The sequence below is a fragment of the Ammospiza caudacuta genome, chromosome 2 (assembly GCF_027887145.1).
Source record: "Ammospiza caudacuta isolate bAmmCau1 chromosome 2, bAmmCau1.pri, whole genome shotgun sequence".
Classification (NCBI taxonomy): domain Eukaryota; kingdom Metazoa; phylum Chordata; class Aves; order Passeriformes; family Passerellidae; genus Ammospiza; species Ammospiza caudacuta.
In genome coordinates, this window is record NC_080594.1 from 57,143,776 (window position 1) to 57,158,089 (window position 14,314).

General features: G+C 42.5%; 1 protein-coding gene and 1 long non-coding RNA gene across 2 annotated transcripts in view; one reads left to right on the forward strand and one right to left on the reverse strand.

Annotated features, from left to right (window-relative positions):
- Positions 1 to 4,261: 4,261 nt before the first annotated feature.
- LOC131554868 (uncharacterized) lies at positions 4,262 to 5,694 on the reverse strand. The gene is made up of 3 exons (XR_009274458.1): positions 5,441 to 5,694; positions 4,601 to 4,689; positions 4,262 to 4,500 (listed from the first exon to the last, which is right to left on the reverse strand). It is a non-coding gene; the product is annotated as an uncharacterized LOC131554868 (long non-coding RNA).
- A 3,697-nt stretch (positions 5,695 to 9,391) lies between these two features.
- DHRS12 (dehydrogenase/reductase 12) overlaps positions 9,392 to 14,314 on the forward strand; it is a 29,619-nt gene continuing 24,696 nt past the window's right edge. Inside the window, exons 1-3 of the mRNA XM_058799917.1 lie at positions 9,392 to 9,481; positions 10,075 to 10,208; positions 13,139 to 13,221. Of these exons, the coding sequence (XP_058655900.1) occupies positions 9,426 to 9,481; positions 10,075 to 10,208; positions 13,139 to 13,221 (273 nt within the window). The 5' untranslated portion in view covers positions 9,392 to 9,425. The remainder of the gene's footprint in view (positions 9,482 to 10,074; positions 10,209 to 13,138; positions 13,222 to 14,314) is intronic.

Consider the following 14,314-nt stretch of genomic DNA (forward strand, 5'->3'; position numbering starts at 1 on the left):
CTTAACAATATGCCACAGCTGAACAGGATCTGCTCAACCATCCTTCCTGGGACTGAGCCTGAAAGCAGTGTAACATCTGTGAGAACCACCTGTCTTCAAACAAGAACATTTATCTCACCAGCTATTGTGTATAGATAAGCCTGCATTTGGTTTACAAGGATTTAAATTCAGGTCCCAGATTTATGAACTGTTTATTTCCAGAGAACTAATCTTAGAAAGAAGGTAGGACAAAGATGAAATAATCTGACATGAGGGCAGTGTCAGTGTAGCATTCCCCTGCTCTGCAGCATCCATTCAGGACAGGTCACAGCCAGGCTGCCCCATTGAGAAACCATGGAATAGGTATTACTATTACTGCTGGCTTAGGCCATGCACAGTTTTATGTAGGGAAATGGGACCAGTGGAAATCTTTCCTTTTATTTGTGGGCCTCAGATTGGATCTGGGAAAAATCACTGGCTCTGTTTCTCAAGGAGTTGCTCTACCACACTCTCCACTGCCCCTCACTTTTCTGAAACATAACTGCTGCCAATGGTGAAAATGCTAGAATTCCTCTTTCCCACCACAAACATTACAATGGCTCACCACCTGGGCTTCAGGATTTCAGGGTTCACTTCTGAACTGATCTATGGGATTTTACCTTCAGTGGAGAGCATCTTTCATTTGTTAAGAACCCAAAATGTTTAAGAAATTGCCTATCAGAAGGCATAACTCCATCCATCATTCAAATGCAACAGAGCAGCTGTTTATCATTACACAGGAACTTCACCCAGAAGCCTGGAACAGGCATAAAACCAGAAAATTATACTCAGTTGTCAGTGCAAAAGAAATTTAACAAAAAAGTAGCTCCACCCACAGGGCCCCTGTACAAACTTCCCAGTTGGAAAATACTGCTAGAATCACTCTTAATCATCAGGAATTAAGGGCTAATACTCCTGAACTAAGTCTGAATTGATTGTTGTGACCTCACAGCAAGTGATGATGTTCTCCTATTGGAGCAAATAAGAGGAGATTTTAGTTTGGCCCAGACGAGAAGAGCTGTAAGGTGACATTGCCTTCTGTTTGCTGTGTGCTTTTGTGAGCATGGGTACAGCAACTCAGCAGATGTGCAATGATTTGCCAAACTTCAGCCACACAACAGTAAACCTGAGGCCTATGCTTCATTCATGGAGGCTAAGACTGACTGATTCTCCACAGTCTGACATGGAGGATTAATTCTTCACATATGAGAACCCAGGGTATTCACTGACATCTTGGGAAAGTGCTGCTAAGTCAGTGTGCTAGTGTTCAACACCTGGTTGGTACAAACACAAATTTATAGAGGTTGTATTAATGAGGCAAAAGACATTTTTGAAATATTTTGAAGTTATACAAAATGAACAAAACCAACACACTTTGCTACAACCAAGACAGAAAAATTCTGCACTGATAGAATTTACTGATAGTATTGGACTGATAGTATTTGATGTACCTTGTGTAGATCGATATGCTATGGCACATATGAGTGAGAACATCAACACCTCCAAAACAGTTGGAGCCATCAATTCTGTGCCCAAAGGGATCTAACCATGCCTTCTGCACTTTCAGCAGACTGGAATCTTGCAGGACTGGAGCAGGGATACCTGGTTTGGACATGTTATTAGATACACCTGAGTCACAGTGACTCTTCTGACCCACCAGCTGCATAGTTTCTCTCAAGTTGCCCCAGTAGCACTCAAATCTACATGAAAACAGTTTAATTGAAGATGCTTTATCTCACTTAGGGGCAAGCTATGAACGTGTGCATGGTCCACAGCACCTTAACTTGCAGCAGCATTTTGAATTGCCACAAACTGATGGTGTCCCAGACAAATGCTCAGGCCCTACAGAAGTAGGTGTGGCACCTCAGCAAACAGCTGTGGGGGAATTAAGTCATTACAGCCCAAAGGTCAAGCAGCTGAAAATACAGTCTACACCTTAAAACGTTTAATTTGAATTTTGCCACTAGATTAAAATTACAAATTGAGAATGTTAATTTTCTTCCCACAGTTATATAAATGTCTACTGAAAAACTGAACAAAATACACCCTTAAGCTAATTATTATGCACTCAACGTTGACTACAATGCAGGAAACCAGCTCTGTTTCAGTTATATCAGCTCCCCTTCTTGAGAAGGAAAGCTCTATTTCCAGTATTTAAAGGAAAAAAAAATATACATTACTTCAATGGCTAGGATAGCCAGCTCACTGCTAGTTGTGAGTACTACAGAAATCTAGTAGTATGAAGACCCAAAGCCAATTCTGTCGGCACGCACTGACTCTATACACACACATACAAGTGCACTGTCAGGAGCCATGAAATAAGTTACATTTATTACAGTTTATTGCCCACAGTGTATTTGTCCTCCCACTACTCCACCTTCTTTAGCAATAGGCGTAAGATTCCAAAGCTCTAGAGAGTAGCTTTCCACAGCTATTTTAGAAGCAGCAGACAGACAAGCAATCCTTCACTCCAAATGTTGAACACAGACAGATCCTACCTGCTGGCCCAAAGAAGAGAGAAAAGAAGAGCATCAGACACACCACAGACCTCATCTTCTCAGGACTGGAAACCAGAATGCTGTGCTGTCAGAGAAGATGATCTCTCTCACAGAGCACTTGCTCTGAGTTTTATGAGGTCCCAAGACATCAGACTTAAAACTACAAGGTAACTGTGCAGAAAAAAAAATAACCAAGAATAGCTTCTACTTCTTTGTGCCAAGAGCTGTTTCAAATGTCCCAGATCCTGAAATAGGAACAGTTGGTGGAAAAGATCCTAAATGCTTTGACTTTACAGGCAAAGGGCTACAAAGATGAAACTGATGATAACTCATATATATTGTACAACATTTTAAACCAGACCAGTTTCTGTAAGTTTTCTTGAATCTTTTCTCAGATAATTAATATTCTCCAAATTCTAGTTGGTAGGGACTTTGCGTCACAAGGAGGATGCTTCTATTTCTACATGTAATGGAGAAATGATTGTTACATCGGGACTGCGATTTGAAACTGTTGCTTGGTAGCATAGGTTTCTTCAGGTTCCCGTTCGCTGCTGGAGTAGATGCAGATCTCTCAGGTATCAGCCATAGGAAGAAACAGAAAATGTTTTTAGAAAGTATAGTACTTGAGGGAAAATAAAAAAGGCTGGCAAGTGCCATCTGATATTGCATAGTACAAGGAAAGTGCTGAAAAGAACAATGTCATATTGAAAGATTTCTGAACAAATTGTATGGAATTCTGAGAAATCATGTATATGTGTTTGTAACAATGAATTTCTACCAAATGTCTCATTTGAATAAAAATGAGTGTAAGTGCATAAGACTATGTGACTGCAGTCTAAAAATTAAGGTACTTTACATTTACCAGTCATGATAATTTTAATCAAGCCTGCTGCAATTTTGCTGAGATGAATAGTTATATCAGAGACTGATTTCGCCCACAGATTTGAATCTCAGCCATACTGGCTCTTCTGTATGATTAGTAATACTCCAGCCAAGGAAGAATCCATGATTCCCTTCCCCATGCTGCAGAACAGCAGCTCAAATGTGAGAGATGAAAATTCACAAATCACCATATAAGAAAGCTTTCTTTTTTCAAGGTCCCCTTGATGCCCAGATGAGTTAGGTACCTGCACGTGGAAGGAAGCCTACAAAAAAGATGGAGAAAGACTTTTTAGAGCATGTAGTGACAGGATAATGAGAAATGGCTTCAAGCTGAAAGAGAGCAGGTTTAGGTTAGATTATAGGAAAAAATTCCTCACTCTAAGAGTAGCGAGGCACTGGAACAGGTTGCCCAGAGAAGTTGTGGGTGCCCCATCCCTGGAAGTGTTTAAAGACAAGTTGCATAGAGTACTGAATAATCTGGTCTTGTGAAATGTGTCCCTGCCCACACCAGGGGGGTTTGAACTACATAATCTTTAATGCCCCTTTCAATGATACCTCATGGATTTGATTGCCAGACCTTTTGAAAAATATTTAGCCTTTCAGTGTAATATGAAATGAGTACACAGGATGCAAACAGTGGAGAAGAAAGGCCACTATTCAGTCTTATTCACAAACTGCTATAGACAACATGTTTTTATTATCACTGTTTACTTTTGTATTACTATTCTACTTCTGCTTCTGGATTTCACAACAGTAGTTCATAACAGACACTATTTATTTTCAGAATGTATCAGAAACAAAGAGTTGCTTCAGTGTTTTTTGTGAACCTGTTTTTTTTTTTTTTTTTTAATCGTGTCCAACTTGTCCAGGTGAAATAAGACTTCAAGTAAACAGGTCTGGTGCTCATTTGCATGGGAAGGTTTGGCTCCACAGCTTTGCATGGATAAATTTTATATATCTCTGCAAGTTTTGTTACAACAGCACAGGGACTGCTTGAAGACACAAAGCTTCAGACTGTTCCTTTGACATTTGAACCAAACAGCAACCGTGTAAGAAGGTGTGTGTGCTCCTCTGCTTGTAGATACCTCTTGGAAGATATATTCTGCAAGACAACATCTGCAATTTGGTAACAACTGGGCTGGAATAAAATGCTAATAAGCAGTAAGATTGCAGAAGAATAAAAAAAGTGTAGCAGGACTCACCTGAGTTGATAAGTAAGCATTCCTGTCCAACAGCTGGTAGTAAGAACAGTAAGGCCCAGTAGAACAGCAGTAAGAAGAAAAACAAGTAGCTGAAGAAAATGTTAGTATAGATAGCTGCATTACTGCCACAGCCTAGCAACAAACACGTATGCATTCAAGTACATTGTTTACTGTAGGAACATAAAGAATTTTTCAGTCATGGAAATCACAAAATTATCTTTTATTGACTAAAGAAATTATTCTCTAGGATGCATATCAACCATAATATTTCACTTTTATTACTTTGAAAACATTCCTAAGCCATCCTATTGTTTTTAAAATAATTATATACACTTCAGCTTGCATAAATTATTTTATATATGAGATGAACTAGGTTAGCAGCAGGTTTAGCTGCTTCCCCCAGACAATTCTTTCCACTTTGGGAGGACACTAAGCAGACCCTCTCTTCACCAGGACATGCCTGACCCTGGGAAGCCCTGCAAGCTCCCAGAGACCAAGGCCCTCAGCAGTTTACAAAGCAAACCTATACTTCTGATAAGGCACAGCATGAGATTACTGGCCTCTGAGCAATGAGTAATAGATATGATGACATACTGCCACACTTGTTCCTCAGTAATAAAAGGCTATTTGGTCTGGGGAAAGTCTGACTCTTCACTGGAAACAACACTGCTGATGACAGCAGCTGGCAAACTTGGGGATGACTTGGGTACTCAACAAAGGAAACACCCTACTGTTCACAAAAACACAACACAGGCCAGAACTTCCACCCTTCCCTGCACTCAGGATGAGCAGCTTTTGCTCTCTCACCCTGCTACTACCACAAGCACTTCAGACACGTACCTGAGACCTCAGGGACTTCGTGTTCTTCTTCAACCACTCACCAAACCCTCTCCTTCATCCAGACAACAGGACAAGTGTCAACTGCCTCTCCCCAGGCTGCTGACAGCTCTCGATTGCTATTACACTGACTGGGGCTGTGCAGGTTTCTAAAGCAGAGTCTTCAAGTGTTCTACAACCAGAGCTGAGGCCAGCATGGTAAAAACAGGGTTGGGAGCAGCTCCCACCACAGTGGCTTGCATACAATTGCCACTTCCTTTGGAAACCTGGCCCCAGTTAGAGACGCAGAGCTTTCCTGCAAACCTGGCCCTTAAAGCCTGTGCCTGTTCCCACTGCAATCAGTGGCAACTGAATCAGCTCTGATTGATTTAATAGGGACAGGCATAGAGACTTAATTAGAAAATTAGTAACTGCAAGGAAAGGAGGGAATGCCCAACTGCCTGCCAGATCCCTGGAAGGAAGCAAAGGAGCCAGTTGTCCTTAAGACCAAGTTTTTAGCCTCTCACCAAAAAAAAAAAAAAAAAAAAAAAGGAGAAAAAGGATAATAAAAGAGATTGGCAAAATGGCCTTGAAGCTGTTTTAAACATCTTGTATAATATATAATTGCTTTTCAGCTCTTGAGCACTCTACTTTTAGATCTGTCCCCTGGGAAGAAAATATGGAACACACTAAAATGCACAGCCCTTAACAGGAATCAGCATTTTCAACTTTCCTTTGTGCTGGAAGTAATTAAAACTTTTTTTAAAACTTCTCGCTATTTGACAGGTACAAAGACAAATCAAGTCTAAGGTATGTTTTTCATGTTAGCCCAGCTGAGTGCCAGAGAGGTATTTTTCATCAGCTCTTGTGTTTTAAGAAAATTGGGATCCTCAACTCATTACTCCATGAAAAATCCTAATGTCTGGAGGCTCACAGCCACAACACTCCAGAATTTTTCTGCCCTTGGAGGATTACCTGCAGTCATGGAGGGCTTGCATAACAGGCTTGGGAGCTATTTGTACACTGGTAAATGCCAGCACCAGAACACAGGCCCACCAGGGCCAAGCCAAGCTGTGCAGTGTTAACCCTGGTGCATCCCCATCTGTGTTTGGGAAAAAAACAACACCCTTTGAGCAAACTATTCACAATGACATTTGAGCTTGTTTTGGACAGAAGCATCTGCTTAATAGCTACTGTGACCTGGGCATCAACAATCTTTACCTGCGGGCAATAAGAGGATCAAGGCCTGGGAATTTGCAATGCAGCACTTGAGAGCATAGATATAGGAAAATAATTAACTTGGATATGTTTTATCAGGGATAAACACTGCGTTGTGTTTATTAGCCTGGGTGAAGCCATTTTGTTCTGTCCTCAAATGAGGGAAATATTAGGAGCTCAAGAGTCTCTAGCTCTCCCACTTTCAGCTCTGTATGACACAAATATACCAGTTGCTGGCTCTGATAGGGGTCTGAGATGTAGGATGCCAATCCAAGAGAAAAAGTCTTTGTCTAAAAAAATCCCTCATGTTCAGAGCAGCATCCTGTTGGAGTTAATTGCTAAGCTACCAGCAGTCAAGAATGAAACCAGAAGATACAACTTTTTGAATTTCCAAAGCTCCAGAATAGGTTTTAATTCAGTTAACAAGATGTATCAACCTAGAATTCAGTACAGAAGGCAAGACATGCGGTCAAAACTTTTGAAGTGGGCAGAAATTTTGCCCGTGAGAATACTGAGATGCAGGTCCTTCATTAGCAGCACCCAGCTCTTGGCAAAATTACATCTTGCCTTTTTCCTGTACAACCCTTCATCACTGTGATGGCTGGGTTAGCAGAGAGCACTTACACAATCTGTACAGCCTCCTGCCTCTGGAACAGCAGTACAGAAGCAAAACACCACAGGGGATGAAATGAGGCAACAGAAACATCTAGGTGGTGTTAGGACAGTGTACAACAGCTTGCTTTTGATGTGAAGGTTGGACTTGATGATCTTGGAGGTCTTTCCTAACCTTAATGATTGATTCTATGAGGCTGCTCAGACAGACAGACAGAGTGCTGTGACAGTTCCTTTCTGGGTGCAAGCTTAGCCCCTCAGTACAGAAAAAGCAAGTGTTTCTAAGCAGAAATGTCACAGCTGAATGTACTCAGGGATTGGTGCACTCTGGAAAGGGCATAATTTCTGGGCATTTACAAAATGTCCTTAAACCACCATTAGTTAGAAGGGTACAGCTACACATTGCAGTAGGGGCACTGCAGTATTTATGTAATATTCTCTGAGAAAATTGTGTATGTACCAGGATGACACTGGTAGCCAACATTACATTCAAACATCTTCTGTAATCTCAGTATGAGTAATATACTGTAATTGCCCATTACTGCTTCACCCCCAAAATATTATGAGCTGCTCCCATTCTCCGCTTGCCATAATCTCTTTTTGTGTCTGACTCATGGACAGCTTCTGCCAGGCATACTCACTTTGGTTAGCACCTCAGGGCTGCATCAGCCAGCATCATGCTGATCACAGTCCAAATGGTTCAGCCTGTGAGGAATTCTGCGTATCTGCATGCACCCCATTTACTTTCAGAGGTTGGCAGACTGCAGGGATGAACTTCCCAATTTATGAGAACACAGGCTGGAACTACAAACAAAACACATCAGAGACATCATCCCATTTTGCTTGTACTAAGCCATAATCGCAGTTCTTAAGAAATAAATAGGGTAAACACAGAAATGACAAGGGAATACTGTCTTACTGTATTTAAAATTTTAATAGAGTCTTTCAATTGTTTTAAAAACGAGCATTTTTAGATTTCATGGAAAGGTGCAACATGTAGCTGGATGGCCTCTGCATGGAAGAAAATATCACTGTTAAAATGTGTATCTTTGCCCTCTAGAAACTGTTACTTCACATATAATGTGCAGTACAAGCAGACGGAGGTGAGTTCAAAAGTTGTAACTTCATGGTGGGAAGTGCTTTTTGTATGAGCCTAATACTCACATATCATGATGAGAAAGTGGAAGACTTTAGTACAAGGCCTTTGCCAGAGCAAAGAGATTTGGAGATTTAGAAAAAGAAGTATCAGGCTATAATACAGAATCAAAAAGGAGAGAACATCCCCATTTCTCCACTATCTGTGTTATTGAAATCAGGTAACTTAAGCTCTTGAAAACTTAGATAGGGTTCCCAAAGGAGCTTGTGGCCCTGCACACCCTATAAAATACATGAATTTATCCAACCTGAACCCAGAACTTTCTAAGCACATAGACCTTTTGCATAATTAAAAGTGTAATTATAGCTATAATGACAATTTCCTTATTGCTGACGTAGGCTATCCAGATGCAGCTCCAAGTGCTTCTCCTGGGCTTCATAGGTCCAAAGCATATAAACAGAAAACACTTTGAATTTCACTCCCCTTAGTACAACAGCCACTTGGGTATCCTTTCCTTACTGGAATACTTCACTTCATCAGTAGGAGCTAGGTATTTAATGGATTTGTTATGTAAAACACTACTTCACGTGGCACAGCATCATTTTTCTCTGGGAGCATCCCTTTGGCAGCTTTCCAGGGCAGAGGATGCAGGCCTGTAGCAGTACTCCCCATTCCCAGAACACATCAGCCTGTTTCCAGCCCTGCCTTAGCCGGCAGCAGCATCTGCCCCAAGCTGGAGCCCTGGGAACTCCTCCATCCTTCATCCGCCACCACCTTCGCCAGGCACATCCGCCTGAAGCGAGGCAGGGGCTGGCTCCAGCTATCCCTCATGGCTAACGGAGAAGAAAACAGAAAGAATAAGAAGAACCAGCCCACGAACTGCTGCTAAGAAGGAAGTTGGCACCACTACCCCCACTGTCACACTCGCTGCGCGGCCTCGCACCCTCCCTTTAGCGCGCACGGGCCGGGCCAAGGGGAGCCGCCCCTCAGGCCTTATCTAACGCGCCCGGGCTGGCCGGGAGTTTTATGTAAGGGCAGAGGCGGGGCCGGCCCGGCTGCGGGGGCGGCGGCAGCAGCAGCGCCATGTCCTGGTACCGCAACACCGTGTGGTTCGTGAAGGGGCTGCGGGAGTACACGAGGTATGGGCGGGAGGCGGCGTGGGGCGGGCGCAGCGCCCGGGCTGGGCCGCTCCTGTCTCTCCGCGGGGAGGCCGTGTTCATGTGGTGTTTTATGGACGGCTGCCCGCCCCCGTGAAGGCGGGCGGATTCCAGCCCCGCTCGCTGAGGGCCGCCCGGGCTGGCCCGCCCTGGGGCTCCGGCCGCCCCCACCGAGGGTCGAGGTCGGGGCTGGGTGGGCTGGGGCGGCTGAACACCCCCGCGAGTTGACGCTTTGATTGCAAAGCACGGGGTCAGGCTGCCCGGGGAAGTGATGCAGACACCATCCCTAGAAGTCTTGAAAACAACCTCTGGATACGGCACTTGAGGCCGTGGGTGAACGTGGGTTGATGGTTGGACTTGATGATCTTAAGGAATTTTTTCCAACCTTAATGATTCTGTGATACATTGCTGTTCGCAGTGTCACTGGTATTCATGGCCTGCCCCATGGGTACAGAAAGTAAATAGGGCAATTACTGGATGCTGAGCTGTGAAAGCTGTGAGCTTTTCACCCACACATGTGTTTGTTTTGGAAGGGCTGCTTCTAGTTTCTCACAGGTGTCTCTTGATTTGTTCAGAGGTGGTTACGAGTCTGCTTCCAAGCGCTTCAACCCAGCTGATGTGGAGGTGGATGTGGCTGGAAGATCCTTCCTGGTCACTGGAGCAAACAGTGGCATTGGCAAGGCCACAGCCAAGGAGATAGCGAGGAGAGGTGAGCAGGGCTGCCATGGGGCTCCCAGGAGGCTTACAGAGAAGATGGAAGGCAGCAGGTTTGGCCTTCCAACACTTACACACAAACACAAATCCCTGGGATGTGACATCATTTCACAGGGATCTTAGTGTGGGTTAGAGGTTTAAGCCCAATCAGTGCAGTGAAAACTGGGATAAGGAAACCAAATTAGCAGAGAGGAGCTGCAAATCGTTTTTCAAGTGTATGTTTTCCAAAACTATCTGTGTTACACTGGCATCTAAGAATGCTGGTGACAGATCAGTGTCTGTTTAAGGTTAATTCGGTACAAGCCTGGCTGAATTTGAACTGAGGAATCTGCAAATCTGTCATACGATGAAAGAAAACAATTGTCTTTACAAAAATGAGATAGTAGAGCCTAAAAAAACCCAATGTAGCTGTTCTTGATCTTAATGATAATACCCTGGAGTTTGTGCCTTTTGGCTGATTACATGTAATTATGTTTTTATGTTGCTGTCTGTACACAAGGACATGGTGTAAACTGGGCCTACCTGCTGCTGAAGGATAAACCTAATCCCTTACAGAATTGACAAAGTAATTCCTGTTGTGCAAGAGTGACGGGAGTTTTGGCATGTAGAACGAAGGGGAGGAGCTTGTGGCTCTTTTCTGTCTTTCTTGTGCTTAGGATTTGTAACCATCTTATGAAGGAATGTGGCAACTCAGTTAAACGAAACTAATTCAAAACTGTTAGCATCAAAGAGTCTTTAAGATCTTCATCAGTGCCAACATGTGATTTATTTCAGGTTCCTACCACTGCTATTGTACATAATCACTTTATGTAAGTACTGCTTTGTCAGGTGACTGTTCTGCTCACAAATGGTTATCTCTACCAGGTTTTGCAAGTTGGAAAGCTGGCTGGATCTCTATGGGGCTTGGTCACCATGTTTAGCAGAACAACCTTGGGCTCAGACTGTGTGTCTGATGTGTTGTATGGGCATTGCTGTTCACATGAATTTAAAATGACTTCCCGGTCTCATCCTTGAACATCTCACTTTGAAACTCCGTGTCAGCTGTTGGGGCTCAGGCTTCTAGTTGAATCTCTTCAAATACTCCATGACAAGTGAATAAGGAAGTCTGACTCAGCAGAGGAATAATCAGGCTCTGTTGGCTTTACCTTCAAGCACTCAGATATTTCTAACCGATACTTGCTGAGTTCAGCTTTTCTCTGAATTGGTGTCTTATGGATATTTGGATTTGGGCTTTCCTCTGTGTCTTGTGAACTGCACTTCCAGTGTGACAGTGTTCACAGGGGTTTTTGAATGAGGCAAGAGACGAGAATGTTGACTCCATGTTCAGAAGGCTTGATTTATTATTTTATTATATATATTACATTATAACTATATTAAAAAGAAAAAGAAGGATAAACTTTCCTCAGAACCTAGCTAAGAATAGAAAAGAAGGGAATGATAACAAAATCTAGCTCTCTTGGACTTTGTCTGAGATAGCTCAGTCCTTGATTGGCCATTAATTATAAACATTCAAGATGGCCCAATCAAAAATCTACCTGTTCCGTTCCATAGCAGCAGATAACCATTGTTTACATTCTTTTCCTAAGACCTCAGCTTCCCAGAAGAGAAAATTCTAAAGAAAGGATTTTTAGTGAAAAAGATGTCTGCGGCACTTCCAGCTTGATACAGTCTTCTCCCAACTAATCTGATTATTCCCATGTGTTACATTCAAATAGTTTCAATCTTTACCAAAGAAAATACATTTAAATTCATTTCCTAATGTGTCAGACACACCTAAACTTCCCCTATTTCCTGGTGCTCAGTGGAAAAATCTCTCCTGTGGACAAAAGGTTTCATTATCAGGCCCCAGACTGGGCTGTGCAGTGTGTGACTGTATCATCCAGAGGTAGACTTGGTGTTCTGCATTTGGGTTCTGGGCACTAAAAAACGTGACCCGACACAGTTGTTGTTTCTATTATGGATTAATTATGTTTCTATTAGGGATTAATTCTTTGAGCTTTCTAGAGGTGGACTGCTAGCACTCCCTAAAACACCTTTTAAAACAGGCAAAAGTGAGGCGTAAGGAGTATAGGTATTCCTAGGACTGAAATAAACACATAACTTGTAACAATCAGAGAATATGTGAAGCAAAAAAATACCCAAAACGTTGCCTAGTTGTACTTTTGTCTTGTGTTTGAAGGCTTTCTTTAATAGGATTAAGTGATGAGATTGTGGTAAGTATCCAGGTCTCTGAGAAGAGCCTTGCCTTGTGTCTCCTTTCATGGAAAAACTGGTTGGAAGAGACCTCTAGAGCTTACCTTGTCCAGCATCTCACTTGGAGCAGGACTGTTGGCGATGGTAGATCAAACCAGTCATTGCTGTGTCTTGCTGCTTGATACCCACAAGGATGCAAATTATGCATCCTCTTGAGAAAGCCTGTCTATGGAGAAGAAACCTACTGAAAATTATTTTTCTGATGAAAAATAATTCAAATGACTTGAACCTCCCAAGCTGCAATTGAGGCCATAGTCCTTGTCTTATCTCCCACTCTTGAGAATTCTGATATCTGGCACTTTTATTTCCGTTCTGCAGAGCAATTCTAGTCACTTGTATTGTTCAAGCTCTTTACTGAACTTCCTAAAGCATATATTAAAAAAAAAATCTATGGTGCAGATGCCTTAGCTCCAATTTCCCATTTATCTCTGGTATTTCACCCGCTAAACATGAAGTACAGACTTGGCAGAAATGGTTTGAGCACAGTACTTAGAGTGCAGTGCCCTTTTCCTTGCCTGATGACCCTGCCTGCCTTCACAGGAACCAAAGCCAAGCAGAAATATTCCAGTGTTTTTCTTATATCCAGTATCTCACCTAATTAAAATGCTGATGTCTCACCCAAATGCAGTTAATAATTAATTATCTAATGCATTTCTTGCTGCAATCCACCAGGTGGCACGGTTCATCTGGTTTGCCGAAATAAGGAACGGGCTGAAGTTGCCAAAGAGGAAATAGTGACAGAAACAGGCAATCAGGTGAGTTGTTTTTTAGTCTTTTGTTTACTTTTAGAAAGGTTGTTAATATTAAAGACCCCAGAGGCCATGAGATACTCTTCCAACATCTTGATGTTGTGTTTTTAATAGTATTTTCATACAGACATGGAAACATCTAGCAGTTTATAATTCAAATGATTTGAAGTGATTAACTTCAAACCATTTGAATCACCTAACTTCATTAGGTGATGTATTCTGTGATTAGTAACATCATCAGCAGCATGCTGTTTTATTTAATGTTTGTTTGTTGATTTGCTTTTTGATGTCCTACTTACTATTCCTAACTATGTGTCTCAGGCTTTTATAAGTTAATGCATTGCAACACTATTGCAACAACATTTCTGAGTCTACAGCATTGGAGCTGAAGGTTTTATGTGTCTGAATAACATGCTCTTGATTTGCTAAGGTTGGCTGCTCTGTGAAGTCCTGTGTGTGGTACTAATTCCGTGCTCTACACGCCTTTTAATTTCCTTTTCTTATAATACCTCTTCCTTCCCTCTGTTAGACATTCTTTTTGTTTCTGTATATATCACTGTACAGTCCACCTCTATATCTGTCACTGTTGCTTTCATTAATTGTTCAGGAGGGTGTGCTTATGGAGTTCACTAGTCATTATCTTTCTTACTTGGTCCCCTGGTTTTGGCTGGGATAGAGTTAATCTCCCTTCCAGCAGTTCCACTGGTGCAATGCTTTGGATTTGTGACCAAACCAGTGTTGACAAGCCACAGTTTAGTTATTGCTGAATGGTGCTCACACAGCATCAAAGCCTGTTCTTATTCTCACACTGCCCCACCAGGTGAGCAGGCTGGGATGCACAGGAAGATAAGGAGGGGACACGCTGGGACAGCTGACTCCAGCTGACCAAAGGGACACCTCTGACCATAGGACATCTTGCTCAGCAGTAAAAGCTGGCAGGAAGAAGGAGCAAAAGGGGGCATTCACAGATCTGGTATTTGGCTTTCCAAATCACTGTGGTGTGGGATGAAATCCTGCTTTCCTGGGGATTGCTAGATGCCTGCCTGACAATAAGAAATAATGAATTAATTCCTTGTTTTATTTTGTTTGCATGCACAGT